Source organism: Poecilia formosa, unplaced genomic scaffold, assembly GCF_000485575.1.
Source record: "Poecilia formosa unplaced genomic scaffold, Poecilia_formosa-5.1.2 Scaffold457, whole genome shotgun sequence".
Classification (NCBI taxonomy): Eukaryota; Metazoa; Chordata; class Actinopteri; order Cyprinodontiformes; family Poeciliidae; genus Poecilia; species Poecilia formosa.
Genome location: NW_006800396.1, coordinates 110338 through 131008, shown reverse-complemented (window position 1 = coordinate 131008; position 20671 = coordinate 110338). Strand labels below are relative to the sequence as shown.

The following is a 20671-nucleotide window of genomic DNA, read 5'->3' as shown; positions in this document are numbered from 1 at the left end:
TGAATTTTGTGCGTTCTTAGTGCAAAAGAGAAGCAGACGAGAATATAAAGATAAACCAACTAGATATACAATAAGCCATCTTAGGTGCAGAACATTTAAACTTTACAGGCAAATCTGAATGTTTGGGGTTAATATTTTTACCTCCTTGCACCATGGAAATTAGTGCTGCAACAGCCTAATAACGCAACTTAACCAGAACTACAAATCATGGAACAAGTTAATCCTACAACACCTTTTAAAAACAAACAATGAATGACCAAACGTTTAAGACCTAGAATTAAACACGTACATTTGAGCATATTTAGGAATTTTTATGCCATAAATGTAAAACTTAACAAAAGAGCCCAGGAAATGCCCTTTACCCTCAAACTCTCCCTTTACCGTTTTTATTTTTTCTAAAAAATTCCACCTTTTACATTTTAACCATATTCATCGACTCAAAAAGTGTATAAATGTGGAGTGAATTTAAAATAATTCAGGAAATCAATAGCCAAAGGGTTTCCGTATTTACAATTATTCAACTTTTAAAAATATAAAAAGATGCTGAGGTTCACCAGAACATTGGGTGCTTTTACGAGGTATATGAAAATTTTTCTCTATATCTTTAAAGAAGAAACAACAACAAAAAAAAAATCTAATTTTAGAAAATAAACCAAAAGCCCATTAATTTTCAGTTTAGCTTTCATGTTTGCAGGAATGACTGGGGCTCATGCCAGTTTGATGCTTATATCTTTGTGCATCCAGTCAATTTGCAGTTGATAAAAACTTACAGAAAATTAATTCTCCTGATTTATAAAAATTCTGTATTTTTCTGTCTAAGACTTTACTTCAAACTTCAAATTTTTTTTTTTTTTGGACAACATCACTGTTTCAACAAGTGTTTTTGCGATGGTTGACCATTTGTTTTCTGTCCGTGTGGAGAGGAAAGCCAAGCTGACCTCTGTCTAACCAGGAAACGGTAGTGAGGGGGGGGGGACGCTGCTGCCAAAACGGTGTGCACACTGAATATCTACTTTCTCGTTTGTGACATTTCACTCTCACATCAATCATAAATCACTCAAGATCAAGCATTAGTGTGTGATATACCTTAAGTTTTTCTGCCTTCTCTTTCTTTATCTGTTTCTCGGTTTTTTTCTGAGTCACAGCGATGGCCGCCAGCGCTGCTTCCTCATCTTCCTTTGAAGGAGCCGACTCTTCGTCATTATTCTCCTCCTCCTCCTCCTCCTCCACTAAACCTTCCACTTGCTCACGAAGATTTGTCTCCTAAAAAACAAAAACATTTCAAAATAAACAAGTGCTCCTCCTCCTCCTCCTCCACTAAACCTTCCACTTGCTCACGAAGATTTGTCTCCTAAAAAACAAAAACATTTCAAAATAAACAAGTGAAATTTCAGTGAATGTAAAAACCACTGCTAGGAAGAAGATTATAATAGAAACCTCTGTAGCTTTGTCCTCTTTATTGATGGCCAGCTGCCTCTCCAACTTGTCCTCTTGCTTTTTTTTCTGGACCTCCACCTGATGGGCTTCCTGGAGCAACGCCTGGGTTTAAAGGACAACAACCAGATGGTTTGGTTTAAATCAGCAGTGAAGCAGACATAACATCATACTGGTTATAATTTGACTTTCCAAACAAAGAAAATGTTGCATAATGAAATACGAGAAGAACAGCTTTCTCTGTCCAAGTCAAGTTGGCTGTAAAATTTCTCAGGTCTAACAAAGAAAAATATCAAATGTTGGTGCTGCTAGGATAGTCCTGAACAACAATTGTGCTGCTGTCATTTTAAATATTAACCACAGTCTAGGTAGGTTTAAGATTACATTGGTCTTGCAAAAGTATTCAAACTCCTGCTTCAACTGCACCAAAACAAAGTAGCAAACAATTACTCAAAGAAAATGATGCACGGTTTTCAAAATAAAAAAAATAGGGAACTGCAGCTCAGGAGGTTGTCCAGAAGAAAGCCATGAGAAATGTAGTGGACACACAGCAAACATGTAAACAGACTGTGTTAAAGTTTTAGCAGGAACATTGAAACTGGTCATAGTTGATGAGAGATGAACAGAGTTAAATCCAGGAAAATCCTGGAAACACGTTAAAAGCTTCAAAAGACTCAGAACAATGACAACCATCCTAGTTGTTCTAACTTTAAAATATGAAAAGGTACAAAGGGTGTAAATACTTTGATACCACTTTAATAACATACAAGTTTCCTGAGAAGTCATATACTTTGTGTTTTGAGTTACCTGGTGGGAAAAGAAGTCCGGGTTGTAGGATCCACCCGGAGCGATCACCTCCACAGCAGGAAGAACGGACGGCTTCTCATTCAGCTTCTCTGGACGCTGGTGAAGAACGCCATCGTCAACATTCACGCAACATGTGACTAATATATCAGATAAACTAAAGACAAACGACTAAAACAAACTATGGTTAGTCTCACCTTAACCAACTTCTTCCCAGTCTGTTGCAGATACCAGGGATCAGCTGAAACTTTGGCTGCAAAAGGAGAAAAGTTAATGTTGCATTGCAGCAATTCTATACAATTCAAGTCAATAATAAGTCAACAGATGGTATGTAGACCCTGACACTACAGGGGTGTGACTGGAAACAGAGGGGGGTCCAGTACATGTCCAGTTTGCACCCCATACATGTCCAGTTTTGCACCCCTGTTGCTTCAGCTGCCATTCAAACTTTTGATTCCTAAAAAATCTTTAGATTGTTTTCTGTCCTCAGATCCCAGAGGAATGTTCACACAACACTCATCTGAGCTCCAGGTTGGTCTTCACATTGCCACAAAGGAAATACTGCGAGCGCAAGGATGGGATCATCATTGGACACACACACACACTCTCTCTCTCTCTCTCTCTCTGTCTAACACACACACACGCACACGCACTCAACTCACGCTCTTGTCCCCATATGTCGTAATAGTCTCGGTCTGGGTTGTTGTTGGCCTCTGTCACAGCCTTCTTCACGGTCTTGTCGACGGGCCGTCTGTTCAGCAGCCGTTTCTGTTTCCGTGGCACCACGCCTTTGGCTGCCAGCTGCTCGGCCTTCTGGGCGATCCGACGGAGTTTCTTGGCATTTGGTTGCTGGTAGGCCAGAATACTGACAGGGGAGGAAGAGGACGGGTTTAGCTGACTCTGCGATGCTGGAGGATGGAGTGAAGACGGCGTAAACGCAGCAGCATGACGAGCTACGAGGCGGGTGTGTTTCTAAGCCCTCAGATCCCAAGAGACTGTTCACACAACAGACTCCTGAGCTTTCTGACTGCTGTCTTCACATTTCCGAAAGGAAATACTGGAAGTGCAAGGATGAGATCATCACAGGACACACACATCTCTGGTCTCTAACATTGAAGTAGTTTGTTTAAAATAAGCTGAAAATGTTTGATTCATAAAGGGCTGGTTCATAAGAAATCTATATAAATCCTTTCCAGTCTGCTGAGTGATGGGACTGAAAAAATGTTCACTGTCATTTAATTCAACTTATACAACACACCACTATAAGTTACATTTTAATTTCTAATGTAATAGTAGTTTCACTTTCCTATTTGTCAAAACAAGAACACTTATCTTAAACATCAATATCCTTTATGAAAGTGTGTACTTTTGATTCAGTGGTGCTGTATGATTCCATTTGTCTGTCAATTTCAGGTTGGTACAAATAATTTTTAGTACTTTTAGTATCAGCAAAGCTAACATTTAATCAGATAGTGAAAGCTTATGCTAACCAGGAGGGTTAATACTTTACTGTTGCAGGTAGAGAAGCTTTAGTAATCTTTTTAATGTTCCCCTCAAACATCAGAGAAGTAGAATTAGCTTGTAGCTCTAGCTCAGCTAGAATCAGGCTTCCTTCTGCAATTTTATGCTCTTTTAAAACTTCTTATTTAAGTCCACAGGAGTCTCATCCCAGATCAAAGGGCACACAGACGGTACGAACAAATATTTGATATGTTTAACAGTGAGCCGTAGCCCCTAATGTAAATCTAAATCTGGAAAAAGAAAGAAAAATATATATATTTTAATTGATTTATAAAAGCTCATTGACAGGCATTGTAATTCCAGAGGTGAGTGGACATAACTAGCTGTTTAAAGGAGAACAGGGCGATTATATTGCACAATAAAGTACTATACATCACTTTCCTGCAGTTGTAAAAAAAAAACAAAAACAAATGTATATAGCAAAGGTGACTTGAAAGAAATTTGAATTTGTAATTTGATGTCTTTAAATTGGGGTTCTGCCTCTTTAAGAACCTCCTACTCTCTCCAACATTCGGACATCAGCACATCTTCACCACAATGCTTTTCGTCATTAATAATGTTCTTAGCTCAAAAAAGTCTATTTTACATAATATCCTCCTTTAAATGAGATTGGATGAAGAGAACATGTTAGAGTTAGGTGTAAATTAGGCTCCCTGTTCAGGTAAAAGACTGAAATATCTACTTTAATTCTAAGATTTACACAGTTTGCAGGTATCCTGTGTTTTTGGGCTGTACTTTTTTTCTTTCCAAAAACATTTTGATTTTATTCTTTTAATTGTAGTGAGGCAGAATCACATGTATGTGGTTTTACACACTTGAAGGAAGTTAACCTTCCATCAAAACACTTTATTTGTAAGGAGGAAATGGTTTCTTTTAATCACAGCTGATTGATACTTACTCTTTAGGAGGAGGAACCAGAGAATCTGGCTGAAGGATGAGGTCTATCCTCAAAGGACGTGAAGCTTTCCCTCTTCTCTTCTTCCCTTCATCAGCTTGTGGAGTTTCAGCTAAAAAAAAACCACACACACACAAACAAACAAACAAAAACACATTAAATAGCGAATTAAAACTCAGAAACAATTAATTTCCAACAGAGTTATTGGCCTAGGTCACATACTGTTGTAGTTACCTTGTGGTTGTGGTTTCTCTGGCTGTCCAAGATCCAAAAAAAACAAGCTGTCGTCTGTTTTCTCAGATAGCAGACCCCTGAATGAGAAAACTTATCACATTAAGACACGTTTAAAGCCTCAATATTTTCATAGAATCACAACAATTATTTGTCAACACGCTAGGCTGCAAGGTAAGTAGCTCAAAAAGGCACATGCAAAAGAGAAAACACAAAAAATAAACATAAAGAGTTGACACAGTTTCCGAGGAACTTAAAGCCTCGGTTTTTCTTCCTCACCCGGTGGTTCTCTCCTGGTGCCTGATGTCCTCTAAAAACTCATCTACGTCATTAACATCGCTGTATTTGTTCCAGTTCTTCTTTTTATTCTTGTTCACTCGTTTTCTCCGGCTACCAACAGACGCTGTCGTATCCGAAGGGGACTTAAAACTTAAAAATCCCGGCTGGGAGGAAGCCACGCGTTTGAGCCTCCTGCGAGCCGCCATTTTGAAAGAATAGAAAAACAAAGAAAAGCGTGACGTTTCGTCTTTTTTAAGGGCGGTGTGAAACCCGTGGCGCCATCTGCAGGATTGATGGTGTAACAGTTGATTTTTATCTAAAATATAGATTTTTAAATATAATAATCATAATTTACTAAATAATTGCAACATTTTAAATCAAATTAGATGTAATAAATTATAGAAATACATGCAAAATTATAAGAATTTAGAATGTTTTCACAAGTTTAAAATGTATTTTAATACAAATATAACATATTTAAAATGTAGTAAATTGAAAAACCTATTGCCATGTATTCAATAGTTACTCATATTCTTAAGATTGTGTTCAGATAATTTATTTTCTTCTCATTTTAATTGTGTGACTTCTGATAAAGTTTCCATAAAAAATAACTTTTTAATTCTAAAAAAACAACAACTAGTAAATTAATCGATTGTAGTGACTGGTAAAAACTTGTTGGCCTACATTGCCTGCCTGTAATTGTTTACCATGTTGCAGCATGTGTGTAACATGTTACTGCCAAATGCATGATGGGAAATGAGTCCCTTCTTGCTTTCCTATGTTCATTTTCTTTTTTTCCCTCCCCGCATATTATTGCGAGAACAACGCTTTAGAGACTGAAGAATAAATTCGCATTTTGAAGCCGAAATCTGTCTCTGACTCCCCAAAGGTAAGCGTCACTGTTTGAATAAAAGTCCATTCTCACATTTAATGTCGTGTTAATCCCAAAATAACGCGGTTTTGTCGTTTATTTTCGGTGAAAAAAAGAAAACGCAGAGCTGTTGAGCTATTATGTGCCTGCTCGGGGAGTCAAGGGACCTGAGCAGCTCTTGTGATCTTGGTTGAATTTGACTCGAAAATGCGCCTAAACTGAGGGGCCATCTGACAAAATATTGTCCACCAACTGGTCCCCTGACATGTCTAGTTGCGTCTTCGAAAATTATTTCCCACTTATATGTTGAAGTTTTCTTGTTCTTCCGTCGTTTTTATCGTCTGCTTTTTTCGTTCGCGACGATTTTTTTTCCCTTCCCCTTTACAATCTTCTAGGCAGCAGCCAGCCATCGTCTATGCGTACGCTCGTTTCTCAGCACCGGGCAGCCGGCGAAGGCGGGATGGGCTGGTTTTCCGTTAAAATAGCTCATTCTGTGTAAAATAGACAAGGCGTGTGAGCAACCGGTGAGCCCACTATGAAGAAGCGAACGAACCCACGCTCAGTACGTAGAGGGTGGGCTTTACATGGTGAACGTTGCGTTGTGAGTGGTGGAGAGGGTCACAACGTCCCACCCATCGACATAAAAATCTTAATCTAATTGGTTCAGCCAATAGAGAGATCGGATCTGATTGGACATGTTTGCTGTCAACATGTCCGCACTTCAATTACATAAGCTACTGACGATATTACTTAAAAACAAGCTTCAGGTGCAGACTTTAAATAAAAACATATTCCGATTCCGTTAAAGCCTGTTATGTAAAGTTCTATAAATTAAAAAAAAAAGAAATGAAAAACAGCGAGCTAACCGTAAAAATGGAGCTCCACAGTGCTCACATATTGTACAATAAAAGAGTGGACTTGTTTATTTGAGTCAAACTTTATTTTCTTCTGATGATCAGTAACCGCCATGGCTCGTACCAAGCAGACCGCCCGTAAGTCCACTGGAGGTAAAGCTCCACGTAAGCAGCTGGCCACAAAGGCAGCTCGTAAGAGTGCCCCTTCCACTGGTGGGGTTAAGAAGCCCCATCGTTACAGGTGAGTGTAATAAAAAAATATATTTTATTTAGTTTATGAACTAAAAGGCATATTTTTTTAAGTGGTGTTCTTCTGTTTGTTTATTTATACTATTTTTTCCAGGCCTGGTACTGTGGCTCTGCGTGAGATCCGTCGTTATCAGAAGTCCACTGAGCTGCTGATCCGTAAGTTGCCCTTCCAGCGTCTGGTGAGAGAGATCGCCCAGGACTTCAAGACCGACCTGCGCTTCCAGAGCGCAGCCATTGGAGCCCTGCAGGTCAGCGGTGCTTACTGTGGAAAACTTGCTTCACCTGTTATCATTTTTTATTTTTTTTTTAAATCCTGTAATCAAATACTAAAGAGATTTTTGGTGATCTGCAGGAGGCCAGCGAGGCTTACCTTGTGGGTCTCTTTGAGGACACCAACCTGTGCGCCATCCACGCCAAGCGTGTCACCATCATGCCCAAAGACATCCAGCTGGCACGTCGCATCCGTGGAGAGCGTGCCTAAAAACGTTTCCTGACTTATGATATTCTGTCCTCTCATTTTCCTTCTTCTATATCTAGTAGTTTGGTTTGAGGTTCTATATATAAATATCTATATCATATGATTGTGATAACCGTAATTGTGTGATTATGTCTTCTGTGGTGCTACTTGTAGCAGATTTTCCATAGCAGTATCATCAACTATGTTTCAAACTTTTAATCTTAGTTCCAGTTAGTAAAAACACAGGAACACCTTGTTACCTCGACAAATAAGGTGTTTTTGGGGGAAATAAATAATGTTTTATCTGAAAGGGGCATAGGAATTAGCATTAAGGTGGACATTTTCATTCGAGAGCGGTTGACTAAAGTTATCTTATTTTTTTCCCTGTTTAAATAGAAATTAGTTGTACTAGTATTGATTCTTTTTTTTTTTTTTAAACAATAATGGTGTATTTCTACTGTTGCTGTTCAGTGTATCAAAATAGAAAGAAAAATTGATTCTGGTTGTCAATTAGAAACGTCATGTTGTGATGACACTGCATGGTTCAGCAGACTACAAGCGGCATAGATGTAGCAGACCTGTGTTGATCATGTTTTAATTTGCAGACAAGTTGATTATGTCTGGGTATTGTTTTTGTTCCTCTCTCAGGTTGATACAATAACCTAATTTTTGTGCTTATGATTTATGTATTCGGTCATTTTTATGAGCAAAATATTTGTACTCTGGACTTCACATTCAAGCATAATAAAGAGTTTCTTGTGGTTGATAGAGCAGAGTCTGAAGATCTTTTAGATATTGTATAGTTACAGTGGGTCAAGACATTGCAGTTTCATGAAATTCAGATATGAAAACAAATGTAGGAAATTATCTTATTTCTTTTATTTGAAACAGAATACAACATTTCTACTACTGGAAACATAATGCAAATTATTACAATTACTGTCCTATCTTTATCATGTTGTTTTGATACATAAGCTGCACACGGTAAAATGTAGTTTCCAATTAACATGCTTGATGTGCAAAATATTAACTACGTACCATTATTTAATAGCTACTTTAGGAGTATAACAAGCAAATAATCAGTGAGAGAGAGCCTGTTGGAGCTTCACCTGCAGTAATGTACCAAGCTTAAAAACAAGGACAGTCGTGGCTTTATTTTTATGTTCTGTTTGTCTTGACAGGATATATTTTTCTAAAAAGCTGAATTTGGCATATTTGTAAACTAGGAAAAGTTCAGCGGTTTTCTTTCAGCCAGCTGACCAGCATCGTGCGACATGTGTGGGAGGGGGAGCATTGTGTTATCCCGTGATCCATCCAGCAAGAGAAAACCGGTATCTACAGCACACCTGGCATTTCAAATGAAATGTTTTAAAAAGAATGTATATGAATTTGAAAAGTAGTTTAATATTTTTTCTCCCAACCATAAATAATTTCTAGTAGCCAAATATAATAGAAAACAGCTAAGTACTATGAAACATCTGCAGAAAAATACATTAAAAAAGTAAATCATTTATTTACTGTTTATTTCCAACAAGCAACGTCTCGCTTATAAAAGTTACTTTCATTACAAAAAGGTCACCGTAAGTCGAAGTTATTAAAGTAAACATCCGGAGCTGCGTTTTTCCTCCTTCAGTCTGATTGATGTAAATCGTTTTATGCGGTGTCGTGTTAAAACCATAATTTCTCATTTAGTCGCTTACGGTCACCTCCATGTTCAACGCAAAAATGGTTTCAAAATGTCAAAGAGCAGCGGCACTGCCATAAATTCAGTTCATCTGATCAATATCCAAAGTCCCGCTTTATTAGGCACATAAAATAATCCAGAAAGTAGAGTGTGACCCCGGAGTGGCCCCGCTGTGTCAAACCGTGATGATCGCGGTGATGTATGAGCAGTGACGCAGCGGCCATTTTCCCGCTGGACGCTGCTTCCCATTGTGGATAGGAAGAACAAAACAGTCAAGCGAAACATTACTGACGACTTACACTCACTTTCACTACAGGTAAGTCATTCAAAACGTGTCCTTCTACAAATGTAAATAAATTACATATTTTTTTAAAGTTGTATTTTTTAAAATTCGTGGTTTTATTGTTGTGAAAAAGCGTTCGTTTCGTCGTGCGGGTAATAACAGTCAGCGACGGTGAAATGCAGTCTTTTCTGCAGCTGCTTGGAAGAAGGGGGAATTCACTTTCAAATTATGCGCCGATTCAGCTCGGTTCTACGCCGCTATTACGGACCATTCAGCTCACCCATACGTATCAATGCCTTCTTTGAAATGTCTTCTGACTTGTTGTTCTATTGAGTAATACGATGGATGTAAGGTTATTGGTAAAAATGAACTTGTTTATGTGCTACTCCCTCGCTTCTATGCCCTCGGTCTTTATGTCGTTTGCGCATCAAACCGCCGCCATCATCAGAGCGGGGTGGGCGGAGTTAGTATCAGTGGCAAGTGGCTGTCGAACCCGCCTACTTTTATGAACTCTGCTCAGTGATTGGTTCATAACTTCTTTTTTTGTAATTTCTTTTTCTAGCCAATAGAAACACAGTTTGTGATTGACGTTTATTATGCTGATAATAATCAGGATTGCCTTGTTTGTTTACTTAAAGAAAGGTAAGAACTTATTCAAGTAGCGACTGAAGTTTTAATTTGTTTATTAAATGCTTAGGAATATCCATTAGACTTAAAATGATGAGTGTTTAGGAAGTTTCGTATTCACTAGTAAATGTTTACGCAAAAATGAGATCAACAAAATCAATAAAATAAAGATCTTTTATCACATTAGGACTAGTTTTACCACAACACCATCTAATTTATTTATCTTAGTTTTATATGATAAACAAGACAAAAGTAATGTTTTTAAATTACAATCAAAATTCACCATTTCTCTGTGAATTTTCAAATGAACTTTTTTTAATCAAAGTGTCCTTTTAATCAAAGTGTTTACCAAAGGTTTTATTTCTTTAAGAAACGCTTTTTGGGCCTTTTTCTGAAGATTTATGTTGTTCTGTTCTGTAGTAATCGTAGAGAAAAGTTCAAATTCTTATAAAACCTTCTGCTATTTTCCATCTGTCCTCTTCAGAGGTGATCAGTAACCGCCATGGCTCGTACCAAGCAGACCGCCCGTAAGTCCACTGGAGGCAAAGCTCCACGTAAGCAGCTGGCCACAAAGGCAGCCCGTAAGAGTGCCCCTTCCACTGGTGGGGTCAAGAAGCCCCATCGTTACAGGTGACACTGACAAGACAGCTTTAAGATTTGTAATTTTCCTGGTTTTTAACAAATCTAGGTTCAACTATTTTTTTTCTTCATATGTTACATGAAGGCCTGGTACTGTGGCTCTGCGTGAGATCCGTCGTTATCAGAAGTCCACTGAGCTGCTGATCCGTAAGCTGCCCTTCCAGCGTCTGGTGAGAGAGATCGCCCAGGACTTCAAGACCGACCTGCGTTTCCAGAGCGCGGCCATTGGAGCCCTGCAGGTCAGTATTGACATATTAGGGTTGAAGAGATTGGAAAACTATATAATTTGCTGCTTTTAATATTATACAAATATTAAATTAAAATTGAAAGTCTAACAAAAAATGAAAATGTTTTATGGTATAACAAGAGGTCAATAAAAATGCTATTAATTTTTCAACGTTAAGTTAACATTTAGAAAACTGAGAAAGAAAAAAATCTGCAAAGCCAGGAACTTAAAACTTGTAATGGTGAAAAGTGAGTTATGTACCTATTCATAATACGCAGTATTAGTATGGTAAATTGATAATTGTATGGCAAAGTTTTCCATAAATGTGAAAACATTCCTACCTACTTGCACTGTATATTGGAGTTATGCATTTGTTCAATCACTTCATGTAATAGCTAGGCCTGTCGCGATAAACGATAAATCAGTTAATCGCATGATAAATTAAACCTATCGACCTCATTTTAATTATCGGCTTTATCGTCTCTTCCTGTCTTTTTTTCTTTCTGTTGATGACACTGAATGAAAAAAGGCTCAACTCCGGTGCTCTTCCTTAGTGTAATGTCCAGCGCACGCTACACGAGTCATTGGTGGACTGTCGGCCCATTTTCAAAACCTGACAGAAATCCTAGGTATAACGGTTCGATCGGGTTCGTCGTGCCGTGTGGTGTCCAGCCACATGGGCACAAAATAATGCCTACAAGTCCAGTTAACTAATTTTAAAACCAGGCATTAATCAGTGCTTTATTAAAATCTACCTGTGATGGGACAGCAGGGATTGAGCGTAAAGTCCTGACTGAATGAAAATCATTATAACCTATTTATGTCACGTTAACGAAGAACAGCTGAAAACCTACCGGGTTTATCAACTGCGGTAGCAATTTGGCTCCAACTCCTCCCTTTGTCATTTCTATATTCTTTGCACGAAATGTTGAATAAATATTTATGTTGTTTCCACATATCATCTCCAATGTCCGCTGGACTTCGGGTTGCGCCATGTCAGCTGTTTCGGATTGCCCTCCGTAATTTCCCCTCAAAAAGCACAGAGGAGAATCCTTGCTTTCTGATTGGCTACCTGTCACATTCAACGGGCTCCATTGAAGCTTCCAGTCGGGGAAAACCCCTGATTTAGATCAGAGCGGCCACGACGATCTACGTAACCCACCACACACTACAGGATGATCGGTTACGAAATCACCAGCGACAATCTTAGATCAGCCAACGATCTAAGATTGTCATAAGGAGAAAATAGGGACGAAAAAAATTGTGTAGTGTGAACATTAGCATTAGGTAGTCGGATGTGCCCATCTTCTATTTAAATCTAGTGATTGCTGAAGGGCAATATAGTATACAGATTTCATATCTGCACTCTTTTGGTTGGATGCAGTATTTATTTCCACTTTGGCTTTATGTTGTTTAGTTTTTATTCAAGTACGTTTTTTGTTAATGGAGACTGAGAATCCTTTTTATTTTTGTTTTTTGGTTGTTTTGTTTAGTTTATTAGTTCTAATGTTATGTGTTCTTTTGAAAATAAAGTGTATCTATGTATGGCAGGAAATCACATGCATTATTAGTCATTTCCATTAAATCAGTGTCAAAAGGTCTTGAAACAATAGTATTGTTTATCGCAATAATTTTTTAGACAGTCGCTCGGCAAAATTTGTTATCGTGACAGGCCTAGTAATAGCTGCTATATTTAAAACATAATGAAGTTATACAAAAGACTCAGTGTTGAAATTAAACAGAATTTGGTTCAGATTTGTATTAGTTTAAGGATGAGTGCATTTATGCAAAAAACATGGCATGTTAACAGCTGTGTGTATGCTTTTGAGGACCACAGTATTGTTAACATTAAGGATTCAGTTACTATTTTGACATATTTCGACTGTACAAATGATTTGTGTCCCACTCCTGTCCTGCAGGAGGCCAGTGAGGCTTACCTTGTGGGTCTGTTTGAGGACACCAACCTGTGCGCCATCCACGCCAAGCGTGTCACCATCATGCCCAAAGACATCCAGCTGGCACGTCGCATCCGCGGAGAGCGTGCCTAAAACACTTTCTCTTCGTCTTCACCTCTGTTCCTTCCCTTCCTGCCTTTACTATTCTGTCTTTCCGTCCCTCCGACCTTCACAAGCCGCCTCACCCCCTCTTTCCCCTCTCCCTTCCCTGTGTTAGTAGTGTGTAGAGGAAAGCTGATTATATTATAATGAAAGTGTATAGTTGTGTTTTCTTAGTGCTCTCGGCAGCAGACTTCTAGGGTACTCTATTTTTGTGCATGTACCAACTCTGGGATGACGAGTCCGGATCAAGCACACATTCCCTTGTTTTGTCCTGCCTGTGATTGTGAGGGAGAAAACAGTTTGTGGCCGCAATACGGACAACCACAGATTGTGAAAATGCAACTGAGGAAGGCTGGAACAGGTGGGGAGGACAGGTCTGTTTCTGCTGGGGGGTCCGGTCTCCGCAGCAGGGTGCTAGAAGAACTCGCTCTTTCCTCTTCCCCTGCTTTCTGCCTTCCTCCAGCTCCACTCAGACACAGGCAGAAACAAGGGGGTGTTGGCTGAGTGTTGGCTCTCATCACCTCAGAAGCTTGTATACAGTCCATTTTTGCTTACCATATTGATCACTGATGTTCTCTGTCATGTCAAGATTTTCTTTTGATTATTATTATTTTTTTCTTTCTTTTTGCTCAGATTAGTTGTTGACAACTGAGATGGGGGGATGATTCAGAATAAAAGGCAGAACAAGGAGGCAGATTTATTATTTTTTCACTGAAAATTATTCTCCTGACCTGTTCTGACGCCAAGGCCTGATCCTTGTCCTATAGGACTTCATTTCCTAACAAACTGAAATTTCTTATCTCGCCTATTTGTTTTTGTGGTGTTCACATTGGTTATGTACCTAAAGCCAAAGCAGAACGTGTCGGATATCTTTTGTAGCAATTGTTCACGTAAAATAGAACACCTTTGTAAATCAAAGGTTTGCGGATGTTCTCTAAAACCAAAATCTGTCACAGAGTATAATTGATGTTTTTTAGAAAAAACAGAGAAAAAAAATCAACAAAATGTATCTTTGATTCATGTGAAACAGATAATAATGCTAACCTTTTTTTTTCTGTATACGTCCCCCTGTGCAGAACTCTTTTCCCCTTTGGATCAGTTGATCATGTTTCTCAGGTCACATTATTTTTATTTGTTTTTTTTTTTTGTTCAGTTTTGATTCTTCCTCTTATTTTGTTATTTTTCTTTCCTTTTTTTATTTTAAAAATGTTTGAATAAACAATGTTTGTAATTTCCAGATTTGTCATATAAGGTGGTAATAAATGGATGTTACACACATGCTTCTGTGTCAAAAGTGTCACCTTATCCTAAAATATATTGACAAAATGAACATTATTTATGCCAAAGAATAAACAAAGTTCAGATTTTTATGAGGCAGACAGTGTTTGACATAGCTACTGAAACAACTAGAAATATGTTTGATATTTTACAACTTGGTCTCTCTTGGTAACATGTCTTCTCCAGTTCTACCTCTAGGTGGCAGTGAAGCACAGTTTACACATTTTGAACTCTGGGCGATCCATCAATTGCAATGATTTACAGTTGTGGTTCATTTGTCGGGGGAAAATAAAGTATTAAAAATATAAAAACGGCAAGGATTTAAGAAAAAAAGATTTATTTGGACTTTTTTGTATTTTTAGTATATCATGTTGACATATTAGTAAAATTTCTCAGACTTGTAGCTAGCGAATCCTTAAGTGTCAACTACACTTCTTATTTTTCATCAGTTACACCAGTAACATAAAGACAAAAACCCAATGAGATGTCAGATGCTAGCATTGTAATTAACATCCTTCTCTGGGTCGACATCATTCCCCTCAAAAGTGTTTCATTTGATCCTTCTACTTCCTTGATTAAAATGGATAAAGCCGTGCCCCCGGCTATATTCATTTCAATGAAATGGGCGCACATAGACACACATGCAGCCATGTCGGCATGGCCTCAGAAACACTCATTACAATGGAGCACATAGAAAAACAAACATCTAATCAAACACCAGCCTTTAATCCTGTTGTTTTCAATGGGCACCATGTGCAAACACAACAGCAACCTGAAATCTGTAAAATTACAGCGTAGCGTTGTCTCACTTCTGAACACACTCAAAAAAATAATTTTAATGAGCTGAAATAATTTGCCACTGTGAGGCTTTATGTTGCTCTTTAAAAGTTAAATTGTCACAAATTCTGCCTTAGGTAGCCAAATCGTTTTTGTTTTAGTATTTTATATGCCATTTTAGCTGGATGGCAAAAGCAAATGAGATGGATTAGCAGGGCTTGACAAAAGCTGATGGTGTCATCAGGACATTCTACTTTAGGATATCATCTCTGCTGTCTGAAAATGTAGTTGTTAGCATGTCATGACCGTCATACAGTCTTTAGTCAGAGGCATCTTTATATTAGCTGTAATACTGACTGCTATTGGAGATCCTTCCTGTCCACAGTATCACCATTCATAATGACACTTTGAAGATATTTGGATGATATGAGTGACAACATTTCGTTTCCCTTTGGGGTAAATAAAGTATTTTAAATTGAATGAAATTAACTGGTTTAGCCACAAGTCCTAATAATTTAAGCTTGCTAGAAATTTTGCAAGAATTATTGGGAAATAAGTATATAAACCTTTTCTCTTCTAGTATAATTTAATAGAATAGATCAGTTTAGAACAGATTGACAGATTAGAATCTTGTTACTAATGTTTATATATTTTCACAAACTAGCTCTTTTTTATGGTCCTCTAAATATGGAGAATAAACCAGGAGCAAAATGATCGTAAAGTTGTCTGGAATCTATTAATATAGTTCTGTAGCTTCAATGTAAAATGTGAATTGTGGAAATATTTTTGGTTAATTCAATAGATCTGATGTATAATTTCCATCCATTTTCAAATCAGAATCCTTAGAAATAGGTAAAGCAGCTAGTTCAATTGTTTTTACAATGTAACTATTCATCTAAATATGTTAAATTCTGAGAAATTTAACATATTTAATAGGATTTTTTTTAAAAAAATCCAAGTACTCTCTTCTGTAATATTTAAACAGTTGGGTATAAAACTGTAAATAATATTAAACCTGAAATTTATTTTTATCAAACTGCTACTTAAACCACCACATACTGGCATGACAGCCTCAGGGTGAAGAAGCCTGCTAGCAAGATTGTGTTAGTATTTAGTTGTGACTAAAGTAGCTAAAGCTGTATACAAACTTAAATTCTTGATACATGGCTAAACACTTTCTCAACAAAATGTCAAATGACAGTTTTAACCCGTACTAAGTTTAAATATCTATTTATTAAACAACATGATGTTAAATGTGTTCAAAAAGCATTTGCTACCAAAAAAGTAGCTCATGTTGTTGCATTCGCAGGCTAATAAGGTTTGTTAAAATCTCATTATTTTTAATGACTAATATTCAAACAGCTTGGTTATTTTCAGGAAACTCCTAGAAGGAAATATGTTGCTGATTGATTAATTCCTGCACATTAAAACTGTAGCATTAGTTTAAAAAAAAATGCTACTACTAACAGTGGAAAAAGGGTGAATGGTAAATAACTATTATTACAAATGCAGAATAACTAAAAAATTATATTAACGCTGCTTAAGCCTAAATTTACAAGGTCCCCATTTGTATTTCAGGCCAAAATTATTCTTAACATCACAATTAATAGTTTGTTCTGCAAAATGTTGATGAAGTTAATGAGGACTTACTATGATGAATATATTCCATCAATGTTGTGGCTTTTCAGAATACACTTTCTGTTGGAGTTTTGGTTGATGATTAACAATATATGGATCCTCAAGTCTCTTAACTATCCCAGCATGAGTCCACTGCATTTAATTCACACATTAAGCTTTTATTTAGCAGAAGCCTTTCTGCCATGTTGATGAAGGAGCATCTCGTGAGGCTGAAGTCACAGATTACCAGCATGGTGCCCCATTTACAGCGCGTCTAATGGACTCTGCTGCTCGTCCATCCAAAGATGTATAGTATATTTTTTTTGTTCTCTAATTGTATGTCTTTGTTCATGTGTGTTTGTGTGCCCGCGTGTGTTTGTGTACAAAAGCGCGTTCACCTTCCCCAAGGTCTGCGTAGTGCCGCTCCATCTGTGGCACTCAGGGGATTACAGCCAATCTGTCTGTCTGCTGCTCAAAGTGCTGACCGTCAGACCAGCAGCAGATTAACACAGTGCTGGGATTGGGATGGTGGGGGAGAGGGGAGGTGTGGACTGGATGCTAAGGAGGAGGAGGAGGAGGAAGAGGAGAGAGATGTGTGTGTTGGGAGGTGGGCAGGGGGTAGGCTGAGAGGGCAACCCTAGATTAATACACACCTGGTGGAGTGTATGCATGTGTACATTGTACGTCTTAATGAATGTTGGGCGTGGGTGCAGGGGGGACTTCACAGTGAAGAGGGACAGAAGGAGAGGGAGGACAGATGTACACGGAAGAGGATGGGGGTCAAAGCTGAGACACATCTTGGTTGCTGAAGTTGTTGTAGTTGCTGTATTTTTGCTTTTGAGGTGGAAATTAATAAAGAAGCAAAGTCCCAACTTAACTTAAAATCACAAACCGATGGTCGGACTTTGTTTTAGGGAGCAAAATTCCTGGTATTGTTAAATCTTCCAGATTAAGTCCCAGAACTTCACACTGCCACCAACTTTAAGTCTGATTGTGAATTTTTTTTTTTTTTTTCTGTTCACAGGGTGAAAACCTTCCAAAAGGTTCTGCTGTTTTCCCCATCAGTCCACCAAATATTTTGTTTGGCAAATGTGAGACAGGTTTTTGGTCAGTTGTGCTTTTGGCCTTGAAGCTCTCCCAGCTATCCCATTATGGCTCTGTTTCTCTTTTTTATTGTTAAATAATGAACCGTGACCTTAACGGAGGCATGAGATCCCTGCAGTACTACAGATGTTGTTCTGAGTTGGTTTGTGACCTCCCAGTCGAGCCATTGATTCACTCTTGGAGTAATTTCAAAGGCCAGCCACTCCTGGGAAGGTTTTCCACTGTTTTTATGTTTTCCTTACTTTCAGACACCAGCTCCACTGTGGTTTGTTGGTGTCTCAAAACCTTAGAAATTTCTTCTTTTTTTCCCCTACAATTCCCAGACTAATCGAGAAGTCAATGACTTTGTTTCTCTTCTGCCTGCTTCATGTCGTCAGACAGATTTTATTTCAAGGATTCAAGTATTTCTTAATTTTAGAGGTCTGACAAACATCAGGTTGAGTCCAGAAATTGTGTTTATTAATAATTTAACACTAGATAAACTGATTTTTGTGTTTATTTGCTTCACATACGACTGATCTGAAACACTGAAGTGTTACAAAAAGCAAAAACAGAAAGGGGTCAATTTTCTTTTTTTGGCTACACTGTATCTGGGTTATCAACATCAAAACACGATCAGGCTCACCTTCATCTGACGGTGGGTTGTGAGAGGAGCAGGTATAACTGGTGTGTCTGGTAGCGTGTGTGTGTGTGTGTGTGTGTGTGTGTGCGTGTGTGTGGTCATGGTTCTCTGAGTTCAAACTGGATAAATGTAGTGGAGCTCAAAGAGGCATGGCGGGTAGGGGGGGACTGAAGGATTTGACCATGTGGGGGGGTCAGGAGTTGCTCCTATGGATTAAACCATGCATGTTCAGCCATTAGAACAACCTGCAGGAAAACAGCAGGGATCAGAGCTGCCACACACACTTTAGCCAGAAGTGGAGCTCCTCGTTTTAGCTGAGGGAGAATGAAAGAGCTGGACCACAAGCTGAGAACTATCAGGTCAGCACAACTTCACACAGAAACATGTGAATAAGTTCATGACAGATGATAGGCTTTTGGTAGCCAGGATGGCGATTGCTTTCATCATTCTGTCAAGAAAATAATCACACAAATAATCAGGAGCAGACTTTCTTTGCAACTTGCCAGAGTCCCGTTAAATCGCCTTGCAAGAGTTTTCCTTCCTTCCACAAACTTTAATGCGGATTTCATGTGATTGTTCACCACAAAGCTGCATGTAATTGTAATTACAGCCGGAAATCTGCAGATTCAAGTTTTAGATTTTGACTAGGCCCTTCTAACACATGAGCAGGCTTTGATTTCAAAGAATAACCAGTATCAATCTGAACCTTCTTGCAATAAGCGTGAATCACAGCTCTTCTGTGTCTTCTTCGCTGAAAAAACACAAATAACCTTCACTTATGTGGCGCCCGCTCTGTCGCTGAACCGCCACTGTGTGTTTTTACAGGCCATGTGCTTCTCCAGTCACACAGCTAACAGATGAAAGCAGGGCGGGGAGAGCCATCAGACACATGTATGCTGGTTTGTTACAGCGCCCTCTGATGATCAGCTTAGGTATTACAGAAGATACAGTTAGGGAGTTGCAATGCTGATTATCTTTCTATCTATAATTTATCCATACCTCTGGCAGACTCAGAGTAAAAGCTGAAAAAAAAAATCCTTTTTAGGGTTTAAGGATGGCGAGCTTCTGACATGGGGCCACGAGAACCTGAAATTCACTCCATACTGTTCTGGTAGGAGACTGATGGTCTATGTTTCCCCCTCCATCTCACCATACCGACACACAATCCATGATTCATCTCTTCTCCATTGAAAACAAACTGCGCTTGGACATTTTCCCCTTAAATGTCTGGACAATCAAATCATGGACCTTTCAAATGTGTGTCAGTCAGACACTGTGCTGACCAGTGGGGAAATTTAGGACTTTTGTTGGATAGTTGAAAATATTGTGTACATTCAATTGGAAGATTTACTGTAGTACTGTGTATATATATTTTGTACTTATTTTTTGGGTTATATGTATGTTTTGTGTTTTGTGGGGTTCACTTTAATTTTTCTTCTTTAAAATACATGATATTGAAAGCAGCTACTCTTTTGTATTGTTTTTATTGATTACTGACGACATCTAGTCCTCTAGTACATTAAACTGTGCTACAAAAGGAGTATCAAATTTGATACATTTAAAAAAAGAAGAGTTTATTCATGAGTTGTCAGTCAGACATCAAAACGATCATATTTAGTGCAAATAAATAAACTTCTTGTCTTTTTAAATGCATAAAATCCAGTTGTTGCCTTTCAAAGTTGAAGTATCAGCTGTTCCTCTTGTACCACTGCAAACAAACATTATTGATTAATTTTGCAACAAATACTCCAGGGCCCTGGGAACCATGTTACAGTTCATAGTACAAAGAAAATATAATGAATGAGAAAATATAAATGAAACTTGTTGGCATTTACTACTAAATTGAAATGAGTCATTCTTTTAACAGGATAATGTTCTGAGACGCCTGACCAAAATCTATACAGGAACAAAAATCAGCCTCCTTTCATCACTACTTCTGTCCTCAGGCCTCAATCCTACTTTGAAAATCAAAACACAGTAGATTTCTTTATTCTCCAAAGAATAAACATTATGGAATTCAAAGCTGGATTTTTTGCACAGTTATCAGTGGAGTTCTAGATAAGAAACAGAGAAGAATAGAGGTAAGATCTATCTATCTATCTATCTATCTATCTATCTATCTATCTATCTATCTATCTATCTATCTATCTATCTATCTATCT

The 20671-nt window shown here is 38.1% G+C and overlaps 3 protein-coding genes across 3 annotated transcripts; 2 read left to right on the top strand and 1 right to left on the bottom strand.

Moving 5' to 3' along the window:
- Positions 1 to 1038: 1038 nt before the first annotated feature.
- On the bottom strand, positions 1039 to 5459 carry LOC103155962 (glioma tumor suppressor candidate region gene 2 protein-like). Its single transcript, XM_016663933.1, has 8 exons — positions 5165 to 5459; positions 4889 to 4965; positions 4658 to 4766; positions 2901 to 3103; positions 2436 to 2491; positions 2242 to 2337; positions 1438 to 1539; positions 1039 to 1263 (listed from the first exon to the last, which is right to left on the bottom strand). Exons 1-8 carry the CDS (start codon positions 5368 to 5370, stop codon positions 1054 to 1056), a joined length of 1059 nt encoding a protein of 352 aa, XP_016519419.1. The 5' UTR covers positions 5371 to 5459; the 3' UTR covers positions 1039 to 1053.
- A 440-nt stretch (positions 5460 to 5899) lies between these two features.
- LOC103155945 (histone H3.3) lies at positions 5900 to 8365 on the top strand. The gene is made up of 4 exons (XM_007577836.2): positions 5900 to 6053; positions 6995 to 7130; positions 7233 to 7386; positions 7491 to 8365. Exons 2-4 carry the CDS (start codon positions 7003 to 7005, stop codon positions 7617 to 7619), a joined length of 411 nt encoding a protein of 136 aa, XP_007577898.1. The 5' UTR covers positions 5900 to 6053; positions 6995 to 7002; the 3' UTR covers positions 7620 to 8365.
- Positions 8366 to 9484: 1119 nt separating this feature from the next.
- LOC103155944 (histone H3.3) lies at positions 9485 to 14390 on the top strand. The gene is made up of 4 exons (XM_007577835.2): positions 9485 to 9595; positions 10674 to 10819; positions 10914 to 11067; positions 12974 to 14390. The coding sequence occupies exons 2-4, from the start codon at positions 10692 to 10694 to the stop codon at positions 13100 to 13102; spliced, it is 411 nt and encodes a 136-aa protein (XP_007577897.1). The 5' UTR covers positions 9485 to 9595; positions 10674 to 10691; the 3' UTR covers positions 13103 to 14390.
- Positions 14391 to 20671: the final 6281 nt, after the last annotated feature.